General features: G+C 54.0%; 1 protein-coding gene across 2 annotated transcripts; it reads left to right on the top strand.

Annotated features, from left to right (window-relative positions):
• Window positions 1–453: 453 nt before the first annotated feature.
• CDK12 (cyclin dependent kinase 12) lies at window positions 454–22558 on the top strand. 2 transcript variants are annotated; one of them, XM_027909087.1, is made up of 15 exons: window positions 454–1855; window positions 5744–6628; window positions 9383–9559; window positions 10492–10631; window positions 11194–11364; window positions 12116–12305; window positions 12706–12762; window positions 13257–13358; window positions 14336–14413; window positions 15123–15239; window positions 15871–16002; window positions 16924–17138; window positions 18842–19285; window positions 21590–22348; window positions 22381–22558. In XM_027909087.1, exons 1-14 carry the CDS (start codon window positions 825–827, stop codon window positions 22285–22287), a joined length of 4437 nt encoding a protein of 1478 aa, XP_027764888.1. In that variant the 5' UTR covers window positions 454–824; the 3' UTR covers window positions 22288–22348; window positions 22381–22558. The 2 variants fall into 2 exon arrangements, with proteins under 2 accessions (XP_027764888.1, XP_027764889.1); XM_027909088.1 differs by lacking the exons at window positions 21590–22348; window positions 22381–22558 and adding an exon at window positions 20059–20303 and having other exon boundaries at window positions 459–1855.
• The last annotated feature ends 2666 nt before the right edge of the window (window positions 22559–25224 follow it).

Genomic DNA, 25224 nt, shown 5'->3' with positions numbered 1-25224 from the left:
TTTTTAACGGGGCGTTAACCGCCCGTTAGCGGCCGGTGTGGTGCGGCGGGGCGCCGGCAGCCTCGGAGGGCGCGGCGGCGGGAGGAGAAGCGGCGGGAGAAGCGGGAGCGCGGGCGCCATGGCGCTCGGCGGCGGGCCGGCCGCCAGGGGGCGCCGCCACCCCCGCCGCCCCGCGCCCCAATAAAAGTTCGCTGAGGGCGGGAGCAGCGTCATCCCGGCGGATCTCGCGAGAGGACGGGCGCGCTCGCGCGCGGGTGGCGGCAGGAGGAGGAGGAGGAGGGGCCGCGGGGAGAGGGAGGGAGGGAGGACGAGGGAGAGGGAGAGTTGGGCTCTCGCGAGAGTTGGGCGGGCTCTCGCGAGAGCCGCGGTGCCCCCCGGTCGGCGCCGCTGCGGGTCGGGCAGCGCGCGGGGGCCGGGCCGGGCCGGGCCGGGCCGGGGGCGGCAGCGCCGGGACCCGCCCTTCGCCCGGGGACCCTCGCGCGGGGAGCCCACAGCGCCGCCCCACAGCGCGGGGGGGGGAGGGCAGCGCTCCGGGGACCCCCCCCGGCACCGCCTCCCCGCGCGCCGGGCCTGGGCCCCCCGCGGATGAGGCGGTGAGGCCGCGGCCCTTCCCCCGCCCCTTCCCGGGGCCTCCCTTCCCCTCCCGGGTCTCCCCCTCCCTCCCGCCTCCGCCGGGGCCTCGCGGCCCGCTCCCCATGTAGGAGGGAGGGCCGAGGCCCCGGGGCGGGCGCGGAGGGAGTTCGAGGGAGTTTGAAGCCCCGGGGGGGGTTCCCAGGAGTTCCCCCCCTCTCGGCCGTTCCCGAGCGCGGCGGGGCAAGGAAGGAATGCCCAACCCGGAGAGACATGGGGGCAAGAAGGACGGCGGCGGCGGGGCCTCGCAGGCGGGCGGCTCCAACAGCAGGGACAGGCACCGCGCGGGCTCCCGGCACAAGAGGCACAAATCCCGGCACTCCAAGGAGTCCCCGCTGGCGGCCCAGGAGGCGGCGGCGCCCCTGGGAGCCGTGATCAAGCCGCTGGTGGAGTACGACGACATCAGCTCCGACTCGGACACCTTCTCGGACGATGTGGCCCTGCGGCCGGACAGGAGGGACAGCGAGGACAGGAGGGAGCGCGGCGAGAGGGCGCAGAAGCACCGGCACCACCAGCACAAGCGGCTGCGGGAGCTGATGAAGAGCAGCAAGCAGGCGGAGAAGGACAGGAAGCTGGAGAAGGGCCTGGAGGCCTCCGGTAGGTCCGCCAAGGAGAGGGTCTCGGGATCCTCCAAGAGGCTCCCGGAGAGCGACGAGCACCCCAAGGCTCCCTCCTCCAAGGGCAGCAACAAGGAATCGCGCTCGGCCAAGGCGCACAAGGAGAAGTCCAGGAAGGAGCGGGAGCTCAAGTCCAGCCACAAGGAGCGCGGCAAGAGCCACCGCAAAAGGGACGCCCCCAAGAGCTACAAAACCCTCGAGAGCCCCAAGCGCAAGTCGCGGAGCCCCCACAGGAAGTGGTCGGACAGCCCCAAGCTGGACGACAGCCCCTCGGGAGCCTCCTACGTGCAGGAGTACGAGCTGAGCCCGCCGCGCTCGCACACGTCCAGCACCTACGAGCCCTACAGGAAGAGCCCCGGCGGTTCCTCTCGCCGCCAGTCGCTCAGCCCGCCCTACAAGGAGCCCGTGGGCTACCAGTGCAACGCCCGCTCGCCCAGCCCCTACAGCCGGCGGCAGCGCTCCCTCAGCCCCTACGGCCGCCGCCGCTCGTCCAGCTACGAGAGGGGCAGCGGCTCGTACGGCGGGAGGTCCCCCAGCCCCTACGGGCGCCGCCGCTCCAGCAGCCCCTTCGCCTCCAAGCGCTCCGTCAGCAGGAGCCCCATCGCCAGGTGCGTGGGATTCTCCCACCCTGGGAAGGGAGGGTGGGAGAGGGTTGGGATGGGGATGCCTGTGGAGGGAATGGCGGGAAATGGGTTTGTATGGGAAGAGGGGGGGGGTTAGGTGGGATGTTAGGGAAAAATTCTGAATCCCAGCGGTTGGAAAGCTCAGGTTTTGACTCTTAAGAAGTTCAGTGAGGAGAACTTCCAGGAAAGGTAGGGAAAGATTATTCCCAAGAGCGTGGAGTGGCAGAGCAAGGGGGAGTGGATTCCCATTGAAAGAGAGGAGGTTTAGGTTGGATATAGGGAAGGAATTCCTCCCTGGGAGGGCAGGGAGGCCCTGGCACAGGTTGGGTAGAGAAGATGTGGCTGCCCCTGGATCCCTGGAAGAGTCCAAGGCCAGGTTGGAGCAACCTTGGACAGTGGAAGGTGTCCCTGCCCATGGCAGGGAGTGGATGGTTTCCAAGATCCCCTCCAACCCAAACCATTCCATGATTCCATGCACCCTCTTCCTCCCCACTGGTGCTGAGTTTGGCCATGGAGTGGTGTGTGTGGAGCTGCTCTGGTTGGGGTGGTGGCAGTTCCCTTGGAATGGTGTGTTCCAATTCCCTGGGAGCGTGGCAGGAGGCAGCATCCATGTTGGCTCCGGGCAGGGAGAGGCTGGATGAGCTCTGGGATTAAGTTACACCCACCTCTGGAGTGGCCCCCGGGCTCCCAAACGGGATCTAAGGCGCTTTACCTGGTGGGAAGCTCAGCCTGTGGGGAGCCGTTTCACCTCTTTCTGGAAGCCTTTACCTGCTTATTCCATGTGGGAACTGATCCCACTTCTCAGGAGGGCTCATTTCGGGTGGATTTCACTCTTTCTGCACTGACTTGTCTTGTCCTTCCCCTTGGATCAGAGAGTGCAAACTCCATCTCTCAGCCTAAACTTTCCCAGTTTCTTCCTTCCCTTCTGGAATCTGGGCATTCTGGAAGGGCGAGGAGCAACCAGCTGGATTTTGGTTTAACTCATCATTTTCTCTCCTCTTTCCTTTACTCCACAACTTTGCTCCAGAAGGAAACGATCCCTTCAAGGTAGTTCCTTGTGATTTATTTCAGATGCTCGTTAATCGTCCTGTTACATGGCCAACATTGATCCTTTTTTTTTTTCTTTTTTCTTTTTTTTTTTTCTTCCCCCCTAGCTTTGGCCCGTGTTCAGTGAGCTTCCAGTTGTCACCATGGATGCTGTGGAGCTTTGCCTGGAGCTCCATGGCAATTCAGATGTGACCTGGAATGCGGTGGCCTTAGGAATGCTCGGCCCTGCCGAGTCCTCCAGATCAGCACTTCCCCAAGAGCTCTTGGAATTCGGTCTCTGTCGCTAAAACTTCCCTTCAGGAGCGCTTGCCTTCCGTGGTGCACTTGCCTTTTGTCCTTGCTGGGAGGCCTGGGGTGGTTTTGCCCCCCTGGAAAGCTCTTATGTAAAACCTCTTTATTCCAGGCTGCTGCTCCTCTGCCCTGTTTTCCACGTGTGCACCTGGGAGGCCCTCAGGGATAGGCCTGGAGGGTTTTCCCCTTCTTCCCCTCCATCCTTTTGGCTGTTCTTACGCCTTATTCACTAATATTTGGGAAGAGGAAGGATACAGTGGGAGGATTTGTCTGCAAATTGATGTAATTGTGTGTTGTGGCACTTGAGAAATGTCAGTTCAGCCCTAAGCAGGGGGAAACCCTTGGGAACTGCAGTGGGATCCCAAGAGCTGTGTTTTCCCCCCCCCAGGCCCTTCTCCACTTCCCAGGAGAACCTGGAGCTCACTCTGTGTAAATGGTTGGTTGCTTCTGAGGTTTGAAATCCAGTTACATTTTCCTGATTTAAAGGGAGCAACTTTGTGCTGCTTCCCTGAACTGCCAGACCCCCTTTTTTAAGGACATCTTTTGACTCAACGTTAGACCCCAAACCAAAACAAGGTTGCAGAGGTTACTCAGTGTTCACCCTCACCTTGTGCTGAGGCAGCTGACTTGGGGCAGTGCCTCCTCTTGGTTCCTGTGGAGGGGCAGGAATATTTTTGGGAGAGAAAAACCTCTTTAAGTGGCACACTGGGGCCCTGAACACCTGACTGTGGCTTTTCTGGGACACTCAGTTATTTCCACTGACTGACAATATCAGGGGGGGTTTTTTAGTGCATTCTGCATTTCCTTTCATCTCCGTGTCCAAAACACGGCGTTAGGGAACTGAATCCATGTGCTGATTGGAGAAAATCCAGAGGGGAAAACAGCTCTCTTCCCATCGAGCAGGAAACAAGGAGGATTTGGTCAGCAGGGGAAAAATTACAGATGTGCTTTTTGCCATTCTGGGTAGAGACTGTTGTCACTGCAGCTAAAACAGGGAGATGGAATTCCAGAGTCCTGCAGCTTGCTGGAGGTGGGATGTGCCGCCTGCTCAGCCTAGCAGTGAGTGAGCAGTAGCTGTGTCATGTGGGTCTTTACCATGGTGGAAGGTCCTTGGGCATCCAAAAAATAAGAAACAGTGGCTTTGCCACCTGTAACACTCATTAACCATGGCCAGGCTCAGCATGGGGAGTCTGGAAGGTTCCAGCATTCCCTCCTCCAAAGGCCACTCCAATCTTCTGCTTGTGCGAGCTAAATGAACCTCATAATGCTTTTTGTTTGGATTTTTTTTTTTTTTAGGTGAGGCACCACCCCCAGCTCTGTGTTAGCTCACAGTCCTCGTGGTTGGTATCTTCCCTTTCTAGTTTCCAGTTCCAGAGGGGACAACAAGGTGGCTTTTAATCCCAGGGCATTTTTATCCCCAGGATCTGCATGTGACACTGAATTGCCCCTTATCCATCCTGGATAATCTTTGGCAAAGCAAATAAGGTGTGGAGTCCTCTTAACACACATTAAAGGGTGAAAGGGCTAAAAGTGCTGACAAGTGGCTGCAGGCAAAAATCCACCAAAAAAACCCCCCATTCCAGAGGATGGAAAGGGTTCTCTTCCAGAAGCAAAACCTGCCTGTGCACCTTGTGTGCCCCCGTTGGATCTGTTTGGAGACACCCATGATGAAAGGCCCCTCAGCAGGTGCTGTGGGTGTTGGGTACTGGTGCTTTTTGGGGCTGCTGATGGTCCAGTGATGGGAGATGAGGTTTTGTTGGAGTGGTGTGTTCCTGGGGGCGTTGGTGGAGCCGGGAAAGCAGGAATGCTTCAGGATGTGGGGCCTCTCTCAGGTGGTGATGAACCAGGAGCTCTGTGTTAGTCTTTGTGGCCCCACAGAGAGTTCAGATCTCGTTGTTAGTGGTGCAGCCCCCCAGGGCCGCCTGGGTTTGGACCTGTTTGGGACGAGGTGTGTGTTTTGTAGCTGCTGGGGGACTGTGTTCCGGGAGAATTCTGTGTTTTCCAAACATGCCCTGAGTAATCCCGGAGTGTTGTGTCTGCTGCAGGGTTTGGAGGGTCTGCTCTCACAGTGTTTGGTTTTCCTGTCTCATCAAACCCGCTGTCTCAGCTGTCCAATCCTGGGTCCTGCTGGAGCGGAGGAAGCGCTTCTGGCTCATCAGTGTGTGATTTCCTGAGGCAGATTTGGTCTTATTTTATCCGTTATTTCCTTTAAAGTTGTACCTAATCCCTGGGAAAGATTCCTGAACTGCCAGCTCATCCTCTGGACTGAGGTCTCTGTGATCTCCTTTTTCCTTGGGGCTTGTCCAGCCTTGGTCCTTCGTTTCTGTGTTACTGTTGTGATGGTGAGGGCGGTCCTGGCCCAGGAAGGATGGGAAACTGCTCCTGATCACCTCAATAAACCCCTTGCAGCAGCTTTAGCCTCTCCTGACGGGCTTTGAGGACCCTCTGACCTGCCCAACCCTGGGTTCAGCGGTCGGTGAGTAGCTCAGAGTTTGACAGAAGCTTCGTTTCGTGTCTCTCTCTCTCCCCCCCCAGGAAATCCGTGAAGTCCCGGAGCCGCAGCCCTGGCTACTCGAGGCACTCATCTCACAGCAAAAAGCAGAGGTCTGGGTCCCGCAGCCGCCATTCCAGCATCTCCCCCACCAGGCTCCCGCTGAACTCCAGCCTGGGAGCAGAGCTCAGCAGGAAGAAGAAGGAGCGAGCGGCCGCGGCGGCGGCTGCGGCCAAGGTGGACGGCAAGGAGGCGAAGGGCTCGCCGGTGTTCCTGGCCAGGAAGGAGAACAGCCTGGCCGAGCTGAAGGAGGCTGGATCGGAGTCTAAAAAGGCCACCAAAACTGCTAAGCTGGAGAAAGCTCCTCCAGAGGCCGAGTCGGTGAATTTACTGCACAGCAACGCCGAGCCCAAGGGCCCCGCCGAGCCCGCCAGGGCCCGGCCCGAGGAGAACGCGGAGCGCAAACATCCCCTCCCGGCTCGGGACTCCAAACCCTCGGGAACAAAGGACTCCAAGGCCGGAGCGGCGCTGGAGGACCTGGTATCTCCAAAGGAGACAGACACAGCGGAGAAGGAGATCCCACCACCCCCCCTGCCCTCGATCAAGTCCCCCCCTCCGCCCCTGCCCACCACCACCCCTCCGCCTCCCACTCCGCCGCTGCCGCCTTTGCCTCCGTCTCCCGCCGTCCCGCCTTTGCCTCCAGCCCAAGTGACTCCTGTGCAGGCCCCTCCTCCAGCCCCAACGTCTTTGCCATCCTCCTCCCACCCAAGGACGTCTACTTTATCCTCTCAGGTGAACTCCCAGTCCTCTGTGCAGGTGGCTACAAAAACCCAAGTGTCTGTGACGGCTGCTATCCCACACCTGAAAACTTCCACCTTGCCTCCGCTTCCGCTGCCCCCTATTTTAGTTGGGGAAGATGACTTGGATAGGTAAGGTCACGCCACAGCGTCCCCTTTGCCTTGAAATAACGAGGGGGTTTTTGGGGGAGCTGGACAGCTGGGAGCTCACCTTGCAGGGGTGCAGCTGTCGCTGGTGTAAGTGTGTTATCCCAAGGCCGCTCCAGCAGGTTTGTGTGGAGAGTTTGATGATCCCGTGCAGGTAGTTACCTCTTCCTCCCTGTGGGGAAAACAGGAGTTTGGCTGCTGCTTTGTCAAGGTTTCCCTCTTGGTTTGTATTTATTGCAGGAATGGAACACGGATCTGGGATGTTGCAGCTGTATGCACAGACTTTACTTCTTAAAATTGCTGGGTTTTTTTGTTTAGTTCCTCCAAAACTTGTACTTCAGGAGCAGGGAAGAGCTTAACACTTCCAATCCAGAGCTTTTTCTGTTCCCAGTTCACCAACCCTGCAGGCCCTGCCCAGGGGTAAAACCAGCACTGGTTGAACTGAAGTATTGTCCTAACTATTGAGTCATCAATTACAATCCTTTATTGCTTGAGAAGTAGGTGTTGTTTAAAAATGAGTGAAACTACACCTACTCCAACTTGATTTCCTGTGATTCCTGATCAAAACATGCAGGCTTGGCTCTGTCCTGTAACTGGAGCTCTGGTTGGGCTGGGGGTAGCTGTGGCTTCTGTGATGGACTCGTCTGAAAAAGCTCATTATGGGGCTTTTTCTTTTTTTTTTTTTTTTGGTGGGGGGAAGAAGGGAAAAGAAGAGAATAACCAAAATGAAGATGGAAAAGAAGAAACCCAGATATTTATATTTTTTTCTCTCCCTTCTAGCTGTCGGTGTGCTGGAGTGCTGTTAACTCAAATGATACATATTTATTTTCTTTTCCTACTGGGCTTGCTTAGCCTCTAGTTCCCTGAAAGCTGCTGTGTCTCCCCAACCACTGAAGGTGTGCTGGGTTTTGGGCAGTCAGCTCCTGACTCGATACAATCACCCTGTGGTGAAGTGAACTCCTCGTGTTACATTTTCTGAGTGTGGAATTGATTTTCATGGGTTGTCCTGGTATTGATGCCAATCAGGGAAACGTTCCCTGACCTAAAAGTGTGGTTTGTTGCCCTCCCTGAGCTGTTGTTCAGCTCTTTTTTTACCCCCCAGGTGTGGCTGAGTTTTGTTTTATCCCTGACCCCAGGGCTGGGGGTGATGAGGGGGATGAAGCAAAGCTCAGGGAGTGGCTTTATGTGGCTTTTTCCCAATAAAAGGGTGGGAAATCCCGTTTTGCTTAGTCTGGTGGCAGTTCCATACGTCCCTGACTGTGCAGAATCTCCCCCCTTGACCAACTGCCTTTGTATTTCTGGGCAAAACTTCCTGAGCTGGACTTTTGTTGTCCTTGCTGAGCGTGGGGAACGTTCCAGCCCCGAGCACAGGGTTGGGAAAGGGCTTGGAAGTGTCCAAGGAGAAAACACGCCTCGTTCAATTAGAGACTCTGCAGACTTAGCACCTCCTGCAGTGCTTTTAGAGCTCTCAGCAGTCCAGGTGATTCACCAGGAGAGCAGGAAAAGCTGTCGAGGAGGAAGTGGTGCAAACTCCGTGTGGGTTTGGTGTCCTGCTCCGGAGGTACAATTAGAGAGCTGAGCACAGATAATGGCAAGAAAATGGGGATTTTTTGGGAGAAGGGGCCTCCTGAAAGGCCAGACAGACCCTACAGACACACTTCCACCATCCAAGGTCTTGCAAAGAAGTGGCTGTTGAGGGGTGTCTGGAAAAAGGCTGAGCCTTTGAGATGTGGTTTGGTGGTGAATGTGACAGTGTTAATGCTTGGACTCGATCTTGGAGGGCTTTTCCAGTTAAACAATCCCATGGTTTTCCATACAGCAGGTATTTAAATGCTGTTTCTGTGCTCCTCAGGAATTTGCAGTCAATGGGGGGAGAGTTTCAGCCTGTCCAGCTCTCCCACTTCAGGTGTTTTCTTGTCTTCCTCCTCCCCGAACTCAGTTTCACAAGAGCTTGTCATGCAGATTAGGCAGAGTCTAATAAAATAATTGGGAAAATGACCTACTTCCATCAGTTCATCTGTGCTGAAGTGTCAGAGCTGATGGTGCTGACAAACACCAAACCTGCTCCTGCCCTAAAAACACAGCTGGTTGTTTGGATCTCCTCATCTTTTTGTGGTGAAGCAGAGGTTTGCATGGAGAATTCCTGGCTGGTCAAACCCAGGAATGCTCCTTGCTGGGGACACGAGGGACAAAGTGGGTTCTTTCTGCTCACGAGACTCTTGCCAGTCTAAACCAAACCTTCTGATGCCACTGGGAACTGGATTTTTAGAAAAAAATCAGCTTTTGGTTTCTTAGCAGCGTTCAGGAGTTAAAGCCACGTTTCAGTCCTTGCTGTGAAGTTAAAAGTTACTTATGAAGAGAGGTTTAGCTCTGGGTCTGCATTTCTGTTTAGTCCTTACCGAGTCATGCATTTAATGTGGCGATGACAAGTGAAGTAAAACGGGGGGAAGTGAAGGTCCGAAAGTGGGTTCTGACTGATGCTCTGAGCTGCCTCACAGGAAGCTCCAAATGACTACTGATTTGTGCAGGTGGAGCGAGTCCCAGTGCAGACCTGTGCGTTCAGCTCTCACACTGTGTTCAATCCTCTTGTAATGGGCACTGTAAATTTTAAGGCTGTTTTATTTTGGCTCTGCTGATTCTGACACTGGGCGGTCGTCAAGCAGAGCTGTCGTCCTGCAGCAGCTTTTTCCCCGGCTGTTGAGTCTGACTTGTGTGTTGATTTAACTTTCCGGAGTTTAGTCCAAAGGAGATCCTCCCTCCGAAACCTGTGAAGAAGGACAGAGAGCAGAGACCACGCCACCTCCTCACGGACCTCCCGCTCCCCCCGGAGCTCCCCGGGGGGGACCCCTCTCCTCCCGACTCCCCGGAACCAAAGGCAGCCACACCACCTCAGCAACCCTTCAAAAAGAGACCAAAGTAAGCCTGCCTTTGTTGTTGGTCGTTTTCTTTTTTTTTTACTGGTGTGAGAGCTCTTTGCTGAGGGAAGTGAAATGGGGAGGTGACAGGTTCCTATTTCTGTGTTTTCTCATATAAACACCGTTTCCTGTGGGTTGTGTCGCATTTGGACCCTCATTTATTTGAGAATTAACGGCAGAAGTTGCTGGAGTGTTCAGTCTCCAGCCACATCTACCCCAAAAGCTCTTTCACCTTTGATTCAGCCCCAGGGAACCTCCTCGTGAGCGCTCCTGTCTAAAGCTCGTGGTGCTTTAGAAGTTGGTTATTCCATGTTTTCCATGTTATGTCCATGTTTTCTTGCTGCGTTTCATCATGGAAGTGTTGGTGATGGAACTGCCCTGGCACAGGTTGCCCAGAGCAGCCGTGGGATTCCCCAGCCCTGGAATGTCCAAGGCCAGGTTGGACGGGGCTTGGAGCAACCTGGGCTGGTGGAAGGTGTCCCTGCCCGTGGCAGGGGGTGGCACTGGATGGGCTTTTTAAAGTCCTTTCCAACCCAAACCATTCCACAATTCCGTGATTCCATGTTCCAGGCATAGAGAACTTCCCAATAACAGAATTCCAGCAGTTGTTGAGGCAGCAAACTCTCCTAGTGTACAAATAAGAATCAAATGTCCAGCATCTTGTGAAATAGCCCAAACATTGCTTTCTGTCCTGCTATAGCACAGTAATGCTCTCCAGGACAGTATTCCTGCCCAGCAGTGCCTGTACCTGGAATAGTTTGGGATTATACAGCAGAATTCACTGAACTGCCCCAAAAACACCAAAATTTTTGGGAGCGGGGAGCCATCGTTGCTGAGCTCTGCCTTTGGGGCTTAGGGGTGGGTTTGGCAGTCCAGCAGGTGACACTGGGGTGACACTGGGGTGGTGTCTCACAGGCCTGTTCCCTCTCCCAGAATCTGTTGTCCTCGGTACGGGGAGAGGAGGCAGACGGAAAGCGACTGGGGCAAGCGCTGTGTGGACAAGTTTGACATCATCGGGATTATCGGAGAGGGCACCTACGGGCAGGTCTACAAAGCCAAGGACAAGGACACAGGTGAGGGTGGACACAGGTAAGGGGGCTCCAGGTGAATTCCACCCGGGGAAGTGCCGTGTTGCTGTGGGTGTGCTCAGCACCCCTCCTGGGGTGGCTGGTTGGGGATAAACACCTGTAGAACTAGAAATGGCTCCTGGAATAGGCACTTCCAGAGGGCACTTCCAGGAGCTCTGCAATCCCAAGTTAATGCCAAGCTGCCTGTGAGATCCCGTGCTCTGGGTGTGCAGTTTGACCCCTGGTCAGGTGGCTGTGGCAGCCACAGGTGCCGGTTGAACCCCTGCTTTTTAGGTGGGACTGTGTCAGACTTGAGCGTAGCAGAAAATACTGGGAAATTCCAGGGTAAATTTGTGTTCCCCTGTGTGACTTCCTGCTGGAGCAGCTTAGGAGGAGCACAGGTGTCATCAGTCCAAGCGTGATAAACTGCTCTGTCAGGAGTTAACTGAATTGAGGGGGGTAACTAAAGTTGCCTCTGCTGCTCTTGGTGGGTGTTGGTGCTCGTGGAGCCCCAGGGAGGGCTGGGGAGGAGGGCAGGGCGTGACTCAGGCGTGTGTGCTGTGGCCAGGTGAGCTGGTGGCCCTGAAGAAGGTGCGCCTGGACAACGAGAAGGAGGGATTTCCCATCACGGCCATCCGGGAGATCAAAATCCTGCGGCAGCTCATCCACCGCAGCGTCGTCAACATGAAGGAGATCGTCACGGACAAACAAGATGCACTGGATTTCAAGAAGGACAAAGGTACTGCTTTGCTCCAGGGGTGGTTTCTCCACGTGTGTGTGGTGCAGCCTGTTGGTTCAGTGCACAGCTCAAAATCTGAGCTCTTTGGGTGGCTTGGCTTGTTTTGTGTTCCTCCTCTGTAAGCAGTTCCAGGGAGTTTGGCAGCTGGGCTGGGCCTTTCCTCAAGGGGTAGATCCCAGTTGAAGGGAGTTGTTGCACTGGAAGGATGCAGAGTCACAGATGAACAGGCTTTAACAAAAAAAAAGGCCTTTACAGGGTCACTTCTAACACTGATTAGAGGCAAAAAACTTACTCACAAGTGTGGAAAGTCTTGTGTCCTCCCTCACTGTGGAAGGAGAGTGTTTTGGAATCCCACTGGCTCTTGTTTGGAACATTCTCTTCCATGGGAGAGAAGGGAGCAACACAAACATGAGTTCAAACCATGCATAGCAGTGATCTCCTGGACAAACTCTCTTGAGGGGAAACAACCAAAGCAGGTGAGTAAACGTGGCCAGGATCTCAGAGGAATTTATTTGAAGGGAATATTTAATTTTAGATGTCAGCTTGGAGGGGCTGCTTAGTTGTTTAGGTGTTGTTTTTTAGCACCTCAAGGAGGGGAAAAAAAATCATGTAGGACCTTCAAGCCCTAAATACCCAAGACTGTTAAAGAAAGAGAGCAGTGCACAGAAAAGACTTTCAGCGTCTGAATCCACTTCTATTCCTCCTTTTTTGTGTCTCTGCTGTTCAGTCATTTCTGTGTTTCTTTTCCCAGGTGCCTTTTACCTTGTGTTTGAGTACATGGACCATGACCTAATGGGGCTGCTAGAATCTGGCTTGGTACATTTCTCAGAGGACCATATCAAGTCTTTCATGAAACAGTTAATGGAGGGTCTGGACTATTGTCACAAAAAGAACTTCCTTCATCGAGACATTAAGTGCTCCAACATCCTGTTGAACAACAGGTAACCTGGGAGTGGATCCACCTCTCTCCAAGCCCTTCCCTAAAGAGGACACTTCATCCTCACCTTGGCTGTGCTCGGGGGCAGGAGGGGTGGGAATAATCCACCTGCAGAATTCCTCTGGGATATTGGTCTGGTGGGAAGGGTTTGTGGTGCAGATGATGCTGAATTATTGCTGGGTTGTTTTGTTGTTGTTTTTTTTTTTTTTTTTTTTTCATTTTTAACTTCTTCAAAGCATTAAATCCAATCTGGAAAACCATGGTGGGGGTGGTTTCCTTCCCCTTGGACAGGAGTAGGGCTCTGATCCTGATGGGTCCCTTCCAGCTCAGGGGTTCTGTGGTTTAACTGCTCGAGTCCAGCTGGGATTCAAAGCAGGGCTTCTGGGTTTTTTTTTCTCTTCCAGTGGGCAAATCAAACTTGCAGACTTTGGACTCGCCCGACTCTACAGCTCAGAGGAGAGGTGAGGAGGGGACAGGGCTTACACAGGCGGGGGTGGGCTCCTTCCTTCTGGACATCCATGGAATCCCTATGCTTGGAAGTCCCCAGAGATGATTTCCAGTGTATGATCCAGCTCCAGCTGTTGGACAAACACACTCCTGGCTGGCACTGGTAACTCTTCCTTATAAACCCAGATGCTGAGGAGCCAGAACAGCTTTTCTGTTTGCCTTGGAGATTGTTTGGCTCCCAGATCAGTCACTATTCAGTGATGGCAGCACATTCAGCCTCCTGAGGGGCAGAAAATTGGGTACCTAAAAACTCAAGCCCTGAGACCTTTAAAACTCGTGGTACCTCCTTTTTCCTTAACTCAGGCCGGTGTTCTGGAAGTGGGAACACCTGAAATGCCCCTGCTGCTGGTACACGTTGGAACTCTGCAGCTGGGCAGTGAAAGCAAAACAGTTTGGAAGGGTTTTGTGGCTCCTGCCATCAGTTCTCTGCTTGTGTTTTGCCTTCCAGCCGGCCCTACACCAACAAAGTGATTACCTTGTGGTACCGACCCCCGGAGCTGCTGCTGGGGGAGGAGCGTTACACCCCTGCCATCGACGTGTGGAGCTGTGGGTGAGTCATCTCCTGCCTCTGGGCAGCAGCTCCAGGAGCATTTCCCAGGGAATCTGGGCTCATTCCTGCAGCTGGATCTGTCCCAGCCGTGCACAGGGTGCTGATTTTAAAAAAAAAATTTTTAAAAAATGTTTTTTTTTAAGCCTAAATAATTTTATGATCGTATATAAAATACTTCAACTAGATTTCAATTTACTTATTAATATAAGCAATTATACTGCAGACTAATATTAATAGTTAGTATATGCTTATATTTCAAATATTATATTTAAATCATATATTATATACGAGTGAGGCTGGACTGCCCAAAATGTGAACGCTTCAGCTGAATTTGAACAGAGCTTAGAACGCAAACAGAGGGATGTGAAAGCCAGCAATTAATCCTGATTCCTGCTGGGAATTCTGGCTGTGAGGTCCACTTGCTGCTCAGTGTCCTGGGCCACTAGAGGGGTTGTCCCTGTTCCAGCAGGCAGAGCCCTGTGTCCCCCTCAGCTGTTTTTGGCACTGATTCCTGGTGGCTTGAGGGATGTTGGGGCCTGAAGGAGGCAGAGCTGTGCCCTCCCTCCTCCTCTTTCCCAACTGTGCCAGTGCTGTGTGTCCACACAAATCCACATCCAAGGGCACACAGGCTGGGGCAGCTGAGGATGGTTTGGGGCAGCACAGTGAGGTTTGGAAGCTGAATTTGGAGGAAAGGAGGTCCCTCCCCTGCCTCTTTCCCTTGTCACACAAACACATCCCCCTCTCCCTGCAAAGAGTTAACACACCAAGGGCTTCTTGCATTAAGCAGCCACTTGCAGGGGAGGTGATTCCCCAGGAGCCCAGGACAGGGGGGTTCTGTACACACAGGTCAGTCTGTCAGTGCTCAACTACAAGCCCTGATGCAAATCACCCTCCTCGGGCAAAGCAGAAACCCTGCGCTGTTCAAACGCTCCTCCCAAGGGTTTGCTGTCGTGACCTCTTGCTTTTCCTCTTCCCAGCTGTATCCTCGGGGAACTGTTTACAAAGAAGCCTATTTTTCAAGCCAATCTGGAACTGGCTCAGCTTGAATTAATCAGGTAAAGCGTTGCACATGCATGCCTATGAGAGGAGGCGCTGCAGGAGCAGATCGTGCACGCAGGCTGTGTGTTAGAGGAGCCCTTCTCCTCTCCCCCTGCCTGCAAAACAGGGCCAGAAGTGGCTGGAACTGCCAAGTGGGAGTAGTCAGGTGTCCACAGCCCCGTCAGGTGTGTGGCTTTTCATTTGTGTGCCCTCAGTGAACCTCACTGTGAGCTGAGTACAAAAATCATGAATTAGAATCACAGACTGGTTCGTGCTGGGAGAGGCCTTAAATCTCATCCAGTCCCACTCCCTGCTGTGGGCAGGGGCACCTTCCACTAGTCCAGGTTGCTCCAAACCCTGTCCAGCCTGGCCTTGGACACTTCCAGGGTTGGGGCAGCCACAGCTTCTCTGGCCATCCTGTGCCAGTGCCTGCCCACCCTTATAGTAAAGACAATAAAAGTTAGTAAACTCTTAAAATTTAAAGTAAGAAATTTTAAAATGTTAAAACTTAGAGTAAGAAAAAAAGAAAAATTCACTGTGTTGGGTGGTTTGTAATCTCAAGCTCAGCATTTCCCTCTTCCTGATACCTCCTTTTCCTAACACCTCACCGAGCTGTGCCCAGCCCGTAGTTGTTGCTGCAGGAAGGAGCTTATTGTTGCTTAGGAAGGGGTTGGGGTCTCCTCCCTTGTATTCCCACCTGGCTGACCCTGCTGTCCTGCTTGCCAGCCGGCTCTGTGGGAGCCCCTGCCCAGCTGTGTGGCCAGATGTGATCAAGCTGCCCTACTTCAACACTATGAAGCCCAAGAAGCAATACCGGCGGCGCCTGCGCGAGGAGTTCTCCTTGTGAGTGGGCTGGGGGGGGCGGCATGGACTCTGTGACTCCCCTCTTCTCCTCTGGATGTGGTTTGTGGAGCTTCTTTCCCCCTGGGAAGGCTGGGATGGGGTCACTGTCCCCTCCCTCAGCACCTGATGTGGCTCAGGTGCCTTTGGAGGGGTTCCCTGTGGGAGTGGGGCAGTGCGGCACCCTCACGGTCTGACCTCGGGGAGATGTTCTCTGGGGGAGAGTCTGACTGTGGGGTAGCCCTGTGGGATTGGTAGCACAGTTGTTCTTCATAAATGGCAAAAATTAAAGTGAAAATACTGTGGAATCTCCTGGGTGGGGAGGGACTCCCAAGGATCATGCCCAGGACACCCCAACAATCCCCCCCTGTCCCTCAGAGCGTTGTCCAAACCCTCCTGCAGCTCTGGCAGCCTTGGGGCTGTTCCCATTGCCCTGGGGAGCCTGTTCAGTGCCAACCACCCTCTGGGGGAAGAACCTTTCCCTGATACCCGCCCTGGCACAGCTCCAGCTGCTGCATCACGAGTGATAAAACCTTGGCTGTGTGGATTCCTCTCAGGCCTGAGGGGTCTCTCTGGAAGGGGCCTCTCCACGTGTTCCCCCTTGACTCCTGCATGTTTCCCGCTCTCTCCCCAGCATTCCCTCGTCTGCCCTGGACCTGCTGGACCACATGCTGACTCTGGACCCTGGCAAACGCTGCACAGCAGAGCAGGCCCTGCACAGTGACTTCCTGAAGGATGTTGACCTCAGCAAGATGGCACCTCCTGAGTAAGTCCCAGCCGCCACAACCGGGGCTCTCTGCTGGGGGGGGAAGGAGACAAGGGGTTTTTTTCAGTCAAAATTATGATTTCTGGGCTCTTTTCTCTACTCTGCCCCAGAATTTTGTTTTGTGGTTGAGCAAATCGCTCTTCCCGTGCTGTTAGATTTCTGCCTGATAACAGCCTGGTTTTACAAAGCCCACTTTAATGCTTGTAAGATGCTCTGAAACTCTGCAAGTTGTGCAAGAGCGGGATATAGCACATCCCTGTCTCTGTGCCGTGGAGAACCGGTCAGGCCTCGTTAAGGCTGTGTGTTAATTGAGTGGAAGAGTTGAGCAGTGTCACACTGCAGCAATTTCCTCCCACTCCAGCCAAGCAGATGATAAAACTCTGGCTGGTTTGTGTGCAAGTCCAGCCACAGAATTCCTGTTTCCCTTTCTTAAAGCCCCCAGACCCTCAGAGCTTGGTGCACTTGCCCTCAGTGGGGTTTTTGTGAGATCCCAGGCCGCTCAGGGATGAGATCCCAGTGCAAATTAAATTAATTCCCTGTAATTAGGCTGCCTTTCCTGTTTCTAGGACTTGCCCTGTCTGGGTTTGGCCGCAGTCAGGGAAACGCAGAGTCATGGAATGGTTTGGAGTGGGAGGGGAGCTTAAAGTCCATGCAGTTCCAACTCCCCTGCCTTGGGCAGGGCCACCTCCCACTAGCCCAGGTCCAACCCTGTCCACCCTGACCTTGAGCCCTTCCCAGGACAGGAGTTGAGGTGTCCAGGCCAGGTCCAACCCGCCCTTGGACGCTCCCAGGGCCGGGGCAGCCGCGGTTTCTCTGGACCTCACCTGTGCTTCTCCTAAGGCTCTAACAATTTCCCTGTGTGTTCTGGGAACCCCCCTGGTTTCCCAGCCGTGTTTCTCACTGGCCAGTGTTCCCTTCCAGCCTCCCCCACTGGCAGGATTGCCACGAGCTGTGGAGCAAGAAGCGGCGGCGGCAGCGGCAGAGCGGGATGGCCGTGGAGGAGCCTCCGGTGTCAAAAGTTTCTCGGAAAGAAACTACCTCTGTTACAAGCACAGACACTGTGAAAAACAACAGCAGTCCTGTGCCCCCCCAGCCTGCCCAGCTCAAAGCAGAGCCTGGGGCTGCAGATGCAGTAGGTCAGTGCCCACTTTTGCTCTGGAGAAGGCTCCCGGTGTGTCCCCTCCCTGGGTGTGGGAGGTTTGTGTCTGGTTTTTGAGCCAGGCTGGTTCTTTCACCTCTATTTCTGCAGAAAGGGCGTTCCAGACTCTTCCTGTCCTCGTTTCTTCCCTTCTTTTTTGTTTGTTTTTTTGTTTTTTTTTCATCCCCTCTCTGCCGTGGAGGCGCAGAGGGTTCTGTCTGGTCTTCAGAAGTCACTGATGAGCTGAGTGTGAATTTGTTCTGCGCTGTGTTATTAGTTCAGAAAGGGGCTGAATGATGAAAGGAGTCACTGAGTCACTTAAGCCAGGGAAGGAACAGATCACAGGCTGGAAGGTGCAGCCACATCCAGGGTGTGCAAAGGAGCTGAAGTTTGATCTTGCTGATCAAATTATATGAAGATTAGGTGTGGGGTATATGCAGAAATGTACATTATTGCACTTTATCGCAGAAAAGGTCATCAAGACTTGCAGGACCAGAACTTGTGCACTGTTCCAACCCGTGACCAACCTCCCTGTGCCTAGAAAATAGTTGGAGGGGAGGTATTTTGATTCCTGGGAATGTGGAGTTACACAAAGCTGCCCTGATTGTTCTGTAGAAGCCTTATAAAAACCCAGATAGGGGGGCTAAAGCTTCCTTTGTGTCCAATGCTGTGCTGACAAGTAATGAGGAAGACAGTTCTTGCTCCAGGGAATGCACAATCCATGTGTTCAGTGAAACATGGCAGATGGACAAAAGGTGGTGCTTGGATTAACAAACAGCTGGGAAAAGAGCGTCACGTTCCTCATTCCCCACCAGCGAGAGGAGCTCCAGTTTAAGCTTCTAAAAAACCAAACCATGGCACCCTTATTCCCAAAAAGTTCCAGTGTCAGCGTGAAGGGGCACCCTTGTCACTTGTCACTCCAGTGGGCTGCAGAGGGAGGTGGTGCCACTCCAGGGATGTATTTTAGGATAACCTGGATCCTTGCGAGTCAGGACAGAGCCCTGTGATCCCAGGCCAGGAACTACCTTCTGCTTGACCTAATTCCTTCTGCTGTGTCACTGAACACGCCCTTCCTGCATCCCAAACTACAGCAGCTCTGCTCCATCCTGGGGGTGACTGATCCGTGGGGACCTGGGGAGGGGCTGAGCTGCTGTGATTGCTCTGATGTGGCTTTGGGCCTTCCATCATCATCACCCACTGCCACAGCGCGGTATCCTTGGGATGCCCTGGCTTCCCAGACCCAGGAGCTGGGAGGTTTGACTCAGCTGAGCTGAGGTTTTGGCAGCAGTGGTGGCTGGGAGGTCAGAGGGGCAGGGAGGCAGCAGCAGCTCCGGGGAGTGCAGTGTGTGCCCTGCACCACGGGGTGCTGCTGCCGTGCCATGGCAGTGCCAGCAGGATAGCCTGGAGCCTCCCTGCCTTCCCCCAGCCTGGGCACGGGGAAAAGGGGGATGTTCAGGGATGTGGGGAAGGGGAATTCCTTGCTGTGGGGGATGTGGATTATGGCTGTGGGATGTGGGGAAGGAGGATTCCTTGATGTGGGGAAGGGCTGCTCAGTACTGTGGGTCATGGGAATGGGCTGTTCATTGCTGTGGGTCGTGGGGAAGGGGTGTCCCATTTCCCTGTGCAGCACCAGGACCCCAAACCCGCCCCCCCCCCCAGCAGTGACACTCCCCTCTCCTCCCCTCCCGGCGTGTCCCGCAGGCCTCGGGGACATCACCCAGCAGCTGAACCAGAGCGAGCTGGCCGTGCTCCTGAACCTGCTGCAGAGCCAGACCGACCTGAGCGTGCCGCAGATGGCCCAGCTCCTGAACGTGCACTCGAACCCCGAGATGCAGCAGCAGCTGGAGGCCCTCAACCAGTCCATCACGGCGCTGACCGAGGCCACGGCGCAGCACCACGAGCCCCCGGCGGCGCCGCCAGAGGAAGCCATAGAGGAGCCCCCTCCGGAGGCGCCGGAGGAGCAGCAGACTCCGGACGCAGCCAGCGCTCAGGGAGACATGCAGAACGTGCTGGCGGTTCTGCTGAGTCAGCTCATGAAGAGCCAGGAGCCCGGGATCCCATCCCTGGAGGAGAGCAACGGGGAGAAGAGCAGCGAGCAGCGGGCGCCCCGGAAAACCCCACCCAGGCACCCGGAGGAGAGCTCAGGTAAATGGATGGGCCTCTCACGTGGTGGCTCCCGGTGCCACGCAGTTGTCTGAGGAGTTGAAGCGTCCCAGGGGGGAGTGGGAGTGGGAGAGGTCTCGTTTTCCCAGGAGGAATGAGAGCTTGGGAGGAGGGAAGATGATAGGATGTGCTCAGGCCTCAGGTTTCGAAGTGTCCCCCTCCCTGCGGTAAGTGCTGGGCTGCCCAGGGGGGTCTGAACTCCAAACAGGCAAAAACGTGCAAATATTCACTCTAAAATCCTTTAGTGCTCTGCTGTGAATGGGTCAGTGAAGGTTAATTAAAAGGGTTTGAGGGTTTGCCCGTAAATGAAATGGAAGTCTGGAGGGTCGGTTCTTCTCAACACCCCCCAGCGAGCAGCTGGCACATCCAGGGAGGGTTTTTTTTTAGCACAGGAACCTCTGTGAATTTTCCCCTCTTTATTACCGCGAGTATTTTTCACCATGCCCTTACTGCCCTCTCGAGAATTAAAAAAAAAAAAAAAAAAAAAATAAACACAGATGATTTTTAAAGGAACTGAAACGCTGGTGAGTGCTGAAGGGAGGGACAGTGGCAGTTGTGAGATAAAACCAGGTTTTTCCTGGAGTTCAGTTTGGAAACCCTGTGAAATCCAGCAGCTCCTGAGGCCGAGCTGCTCCTCGTAGCCAGAGTTTCAGAGCAGTGCTTGTGTCGGTGAAGTCTCGGATTTCCTTGCCCGAAGGTGAGTGTAAAATTGTCTCCATGTCTCTTGTTTCTGTTGATTTTTCTGAATTTATTAGCCACAGCCTGTGACGACCTCACCCAGTTGTAGAAGCGCCTCCTGGGTTTGTCTCAGACTCTCCGGGGAGCCTGTTTTGGCCCGATCCCACCTCCTGCAATGTAGCTGAACGTGCTGTGTTCTCGTGCCTTCAACACCCGCCCACCACGAGCCAGTTGTGATCGTGCTTTTTATTTTTTTTTTTTTTTAATTTTTTTTTTTTTTCTGTTGTTGTTGCCCTAGTCCTGGAAGATAACTAGGTTACTGTAGAGCAGATGGAATTCCATGCTGTTGTTCTCTGTTGATAACTCTTTTCGGAATGAATTGCTGTCCCCAAATCAGCTTGGCTTTACAAATTTACCTGAAGATTGTTTTTGGGTTTGGTTTTTTTTTTTTTTTAAATTTTTTTTTTTTTTTTTTTTTTTTTTTTTTTTTTTTTTTTTTTTTTTTTTTTTTTTTTTTTTTTTTTTTTTTTTTTTTTTTAATTTTTTTTTTTCTCCTGGATTTCAATACAATCTAGTTTTCAAAGTGGACTGATGGATACGGGTGGAGGGGTGGTCCTGGAAGACTACTGGTTTTCACAAAATAAAGTTTGACCTTTTTAATAACCAGTTTTGCCAGTGATTTGAGGATGTGATTCCGATGAGGTGTCCGTGGCCTCTGTAATTCCCTCCCCTGTGGGTGAGGGGCAGGAGGCAGCTCAGGTGTGTTGCTCCAGAGAGGAGTCAGGGCTGCTTTTGGGAGCGGAGCAGGTCGTGTCCCTCGGGGAGCCGCGTCCTCCCCTCCGTGGTGTCACCTGTGGTGTCACTCCCAGGTGTGGCACTGCCTCAGGGGAGGGCCAGGGCTCTGCTCCCCTCTCCCACCTCCCAACCAGGCCCGTTGGTGCTCCCTCTGCCTCACAGAGCAGTGAGAGCTGGGGGGGCTTTGTTCTTGCCAGGAGGGACTCGAAACAAATCCTGATTGGAAGCAAATCCTGATTTTTTGGGGGGGGAAATAGGGGAGAAAGGGGCAGGGGGGGAGGAATCAAAAGGCTTTTCTCACACTGAGACCGGTCCGTGCGAGTATTTGGGGGGTGAGGTTGTTTTGGACTCTGTGTTGGAAAGCTCGGGAAGCAGGGCCGGGGCTGGTGGGAGGGGGCAGGAACGGGTGTCCTGCTCCCCGTGGGATGCTGTGGGAGCAGTGAGGAGCAGGGCTCGGTGTGGTTGGGCCTGGCTTGGTGTCTGGCTGATCCGACACCTCCTGGCCACGCTCCGGAGCCGGAGCCGGGCGGCTCCACGTGGGGCTGGCCCGTGTGGCTCCACACCTGCCTTTTTATCTGGGAGCAGGAATTCCCTCCCCGGTGCCCAAGGTGTGTTATAGGACAGCTGTTGCCGTGTGGGGCCTTTTGGGTGACGGTGTTAGTGAAACACATCGCCCCGATCTCCCGGCGAGGAGCCCTAAAACTCTCCCTCTCTCCGCCTCTTCCCGGCGCATCCCAGTTTGGTTTGCTTGTGAAATGTCTTTGTGTGTGTGTGTTTGAAACGGTGTTTTAAAAGGAGTCACCCCTTCCACAGCGTGTCCTCCCGGCATTGTCCCTCCAGAGAAGAGACCCCCCGAGCCCCCCGGACCGCCGCCGCCTCCTCCTGTGCCCGAAGGGGATCTCTCCGGAGCAGCCCAGGAGTTGAATCCGGCCGTGACGGCTGCGCTGCTCCAGCTCCTTTCCCAGCAGGACACGGAGCTGCCCGGCCACGCCACGCAGGAGCCCCCAGCCCCGAGGGACTACGGCCGCCCCCAGCCCTCCAGGACTTACAGCGCCGACGGCTCCGGCTCCGAGGGGGGATTCGGTGCCGAGGAGCTGAACTCGGGCCAGACGCTTCTAGAACCTTCTGCCCAGCCCCTGGGGAAAAGCAGGACCTTCTTGGGCTCCGTGAGCCACCTCGGGGAGAGCAGCAACTACCAGGGCACGGGCTCGGTGCAGTTCCCAGGGGACCAGGACCTGCGTTTCGCCAGAGTCCCCGTCGGCCTCCACTCGCTCGGGCAATCCTTCGGCAAATCCGAGGGGAGCAGCAGCAGCAGCAGCAACAACGCCGCGCTGGGACACACCGAGGCCAAAAGCCAGAGTTACGGCGAGTTGGGGCCGGGAACGGCCGCTTCCAGCGGGGCAGGGAGCTGGGGAGCCCCAAGCCAGGCACCGCCGTCCTACGGGAAGGCGTTCCGAGGGCCTGGCAGAGTGCCTCCGAGGGGGGGCCGCGGCCGGGGGGTTCCCTACTGACCATTCCCGGGCTCCCCCCCTCGCCTCTCCTCCTTCAGCCACAGGACTCGGTTTCCTTTGGGGTTTTGGGGGGTTTTTTTGGGGTTGTTTTTTTTTTTTGGCCAGAGCAAGGTCTCGTCCACATTTCAGCTGCTGCAGAGCTCCCCTGTGCATCCCTCCCCTCCCGCCCTCCCTCTCGGGATGTGCCGCAGATCCCGCCGGGGCCAGACCCTCCCGTGCTGGGTTAGTGATAAAAAAGACAGTCCCAAACTGAGCCAGGGGAGAGGGGGGGATCGAGGGAAAAATTGGAAGGAGAGGAAGAAGCTTAAAAAAAAAAAAAAAAGGAAAAAAGCTGTTTCCCAGTGGTCAGGGAGGGCTGGGGGGAGGCTGCTTCCCAAAGCAATTATTTCTTTTGTTTATTTTCCCAATTTCCTTAAGAAACAAAAAAAAGAAAAAGGAAAAAAAAAAAAAACACACCAAATTAAAAGGGGAATATTTTGATGCAGAGGCACCTGGAGGGGTTTATCCCAGCGGTGGGGGCCTGGGATGTGACACTGATTGTGCTCAGTTAATCCAATGTTGGGTTTTTTTCCATAAGGCCTCCAGTTTTCCCTCTGCTCCGGGGCCAGGTCCTGTCCCCTGTGACAGCAGCCTTAGTACACTGAATTTTGGGAGGGCTCTCTGGAGGTTAGATCCCTCCTGCTGTAACTTTGCAGCGGGAATTGTCTTATTTTTCCTTATTTTTATTTTTTTTTTAAGAGCCGAGGCGAACACCTCCCTGAAAAACGGGGATTTCTGTCACTTGTAACTTCCAGAACACTGAAAAGAATTAAGAAAAAAAAAAAAAGGAGACAAAAATCCAGCTCCTGGTGGGATTTGCCCCCAGAATCCCAGGCTGGTGCTGCCCACCCTGCCGAGGTCGGTTCACGTCTCAGCCCTGGGAGGTTTTTCCAGGTGTTCCTGTATCATTTCTACGAGCATATTTCTATTTTTGTTGTTTGTCGAGGAAGTATTTACGATGAATTTTTCTCCTCCCCGCAGACCCTTGCGCTGTTCATTTCAATGAGACTTAAAAAGAGATGAATAAAACAAAGGTACCTATTTATCAGCTTTTTTTTGTTTCTGAGTAGGCCTTTCCTATGGAAAACACTGAATTTTAGAGCCGACAGTTCTGGAGTGTTAAAGGGGAGGGGAGGGGAAAATCCAGGGTGTGGTGGGGGCCTTGCTTCTGACAGGATTTAATTTCTTTTTATACAGAGAGAGAAATTTAAATAAATGCACCTGAATAGGTGATGCTTCTCCACCTGGGGAAAATCCTGCCTTACCCAGCTGTGCCGAGGGGAGGAAGGAGGGGAGAGAAGAGTCGCTATAAATGGATATATTTTGTGTTTAGTTTGCTGAGTTCCCACTGGTGATCTGTGGGGGTTTTTTTTATTTTTGGTTTTGTTTGGTTTTTTTGTTGTTTTTTTTTTTAATTGTTAATTCATCCTGATGTGCAGAGAGGAAAGAAAGAGAAGTTCTGTGAGACACACAGTGCACTGAACCCCCCCGGGCACCCCTCCAGTGGGGGGTGATTTCTCTGTTTTCCCCTTCCCAGCTCGGGCTGCCACAGAGCTGCTGCTGCTGCTTTTGTTGTTCCTTCCCAATCCCACCCAATTTGGAAGGAAAAGTCGTGTTCCTGGTGCCTGGACCCTCCTGGGGAGACGAGGCCTGTTTATTGTCTTTCCAAATTGGCACATTCCCAGGAAAAGCTGCCAGGAACGAGCCCCTTCCTCCCACAGGCTCTGCCCCCTCCTCGGTGCCGGTGCCATCCCGGCCTTGGGGTCCCAGTTTAGGGGTCGCTGGTCCCAGTTCGGGGTGTTTGTGTCAGTTTAGGGGTGGTTGGGCCCAGTTCAGGGTGGTCTCTCCCAGCTGGCAGAGCTCTGTCCCCCCTCCCCTTTGCTCCCTGTTCCAGCAGGGGCTGGGAAGGGGCTGGGGGGGCTCCTGTTCCCTGTCCCACCCCCAGCCAGGGACAGCCATTCCAGGTGTCTGTTCCCTGCCTTTGCCCTCTGGGTTCCTGCAGGAGGAGGTTCCACCATTCCCTTCTCCCTCACCCCCTGAACACCCCAGGAGGGACAAGCAATTCCAGCTCCCCTGGCCTTTCCTAACTGGTCCCAGCACGAGCCTTTCAGTCCCTGCCAGGGCCACGGGGGCTGTGGGGCCACTCCTGTCCCCCACCACCTCTTTTTCTTTCATTTTTTTTTCCCCTATTTTTAATTTTTTTTTTTTCTCTTTTCCCTTCCAACGCTCTGCACAAAGAAGACAAAAAGATTTGCCGTTTTCAGAGGGGGATGATTTTTTTTTTTGCATTTAAAAGGAGGTTACAGAAAGGGCGGAGGGGGGGGGGTGGCAGCTCCTCCCTCCTTCCTCCCATCCCAGTTTTTTGGGGTCAATCCAACGTTTCTCCCACTGTAGCAATTCCCAGCAGAGAAGCCTCTGGTCACACACTCTGACTTTACCTCTCCCGAGTTTCCTTTGGAGACCGAGCGCGCCTTTTTTTTTTCGGTTGTACCTTTGTCTCTGTACAGATATTTTGTAATATATTAAAAATCTTTTTTTTTTTTTTTTTTCCTTTTCGGTTTATAAAAATGGAGAAGTGGAGATTGGAAAAAAAATTAAATATTTCCTGTTACTGTATCTCTTCGTGGGTTGCCTTTTTGGAGTCACTCAGTAACTGTGTTTTCCTTGGGTGAAAAAAAAAGCCTTTTCTTCCCTGGTCCTGCCCTCCTGGGGAGGGTGGAGGGATTTGGCATTGCCAGCCCCCAAATTCCAATCTGCTAATTAAGATCCAAACCCTCATTAGCCCCGGGGTCTCATCCCACTCGGAGGGGTGTTGTGGGAGATGCCCGAACTAGAGCAGGGGATGGTTTGGTTAAGGTGGGAGTAAGAAGGAGGAAACCTGGAGCTGAGGGGAAGGTG

The sequence above is a fragment of the Empidonax traillii genome, unplaced genomic scaffold, assembly GCF_003031625.1.
Source record: "Empidonax traillii isolate 1590-97213 ecotype Southwest subspecies unplaced genomic scaffold, ASM303162v1 scaffold1944:size102787, whole genome shotgun sequence".
Classification (NCBI taxonomy): Eukaryota; Metazoa; Chordata; class Aves; order Passeriformes; family Tyrannidae; genus Empidonax; species Empidonax traillii.
The sequence above is the reverse complement of the archived record's forward strand: the minus strand, read 5'-3'. Positions and strand labels throughout refer to the sequence as shown.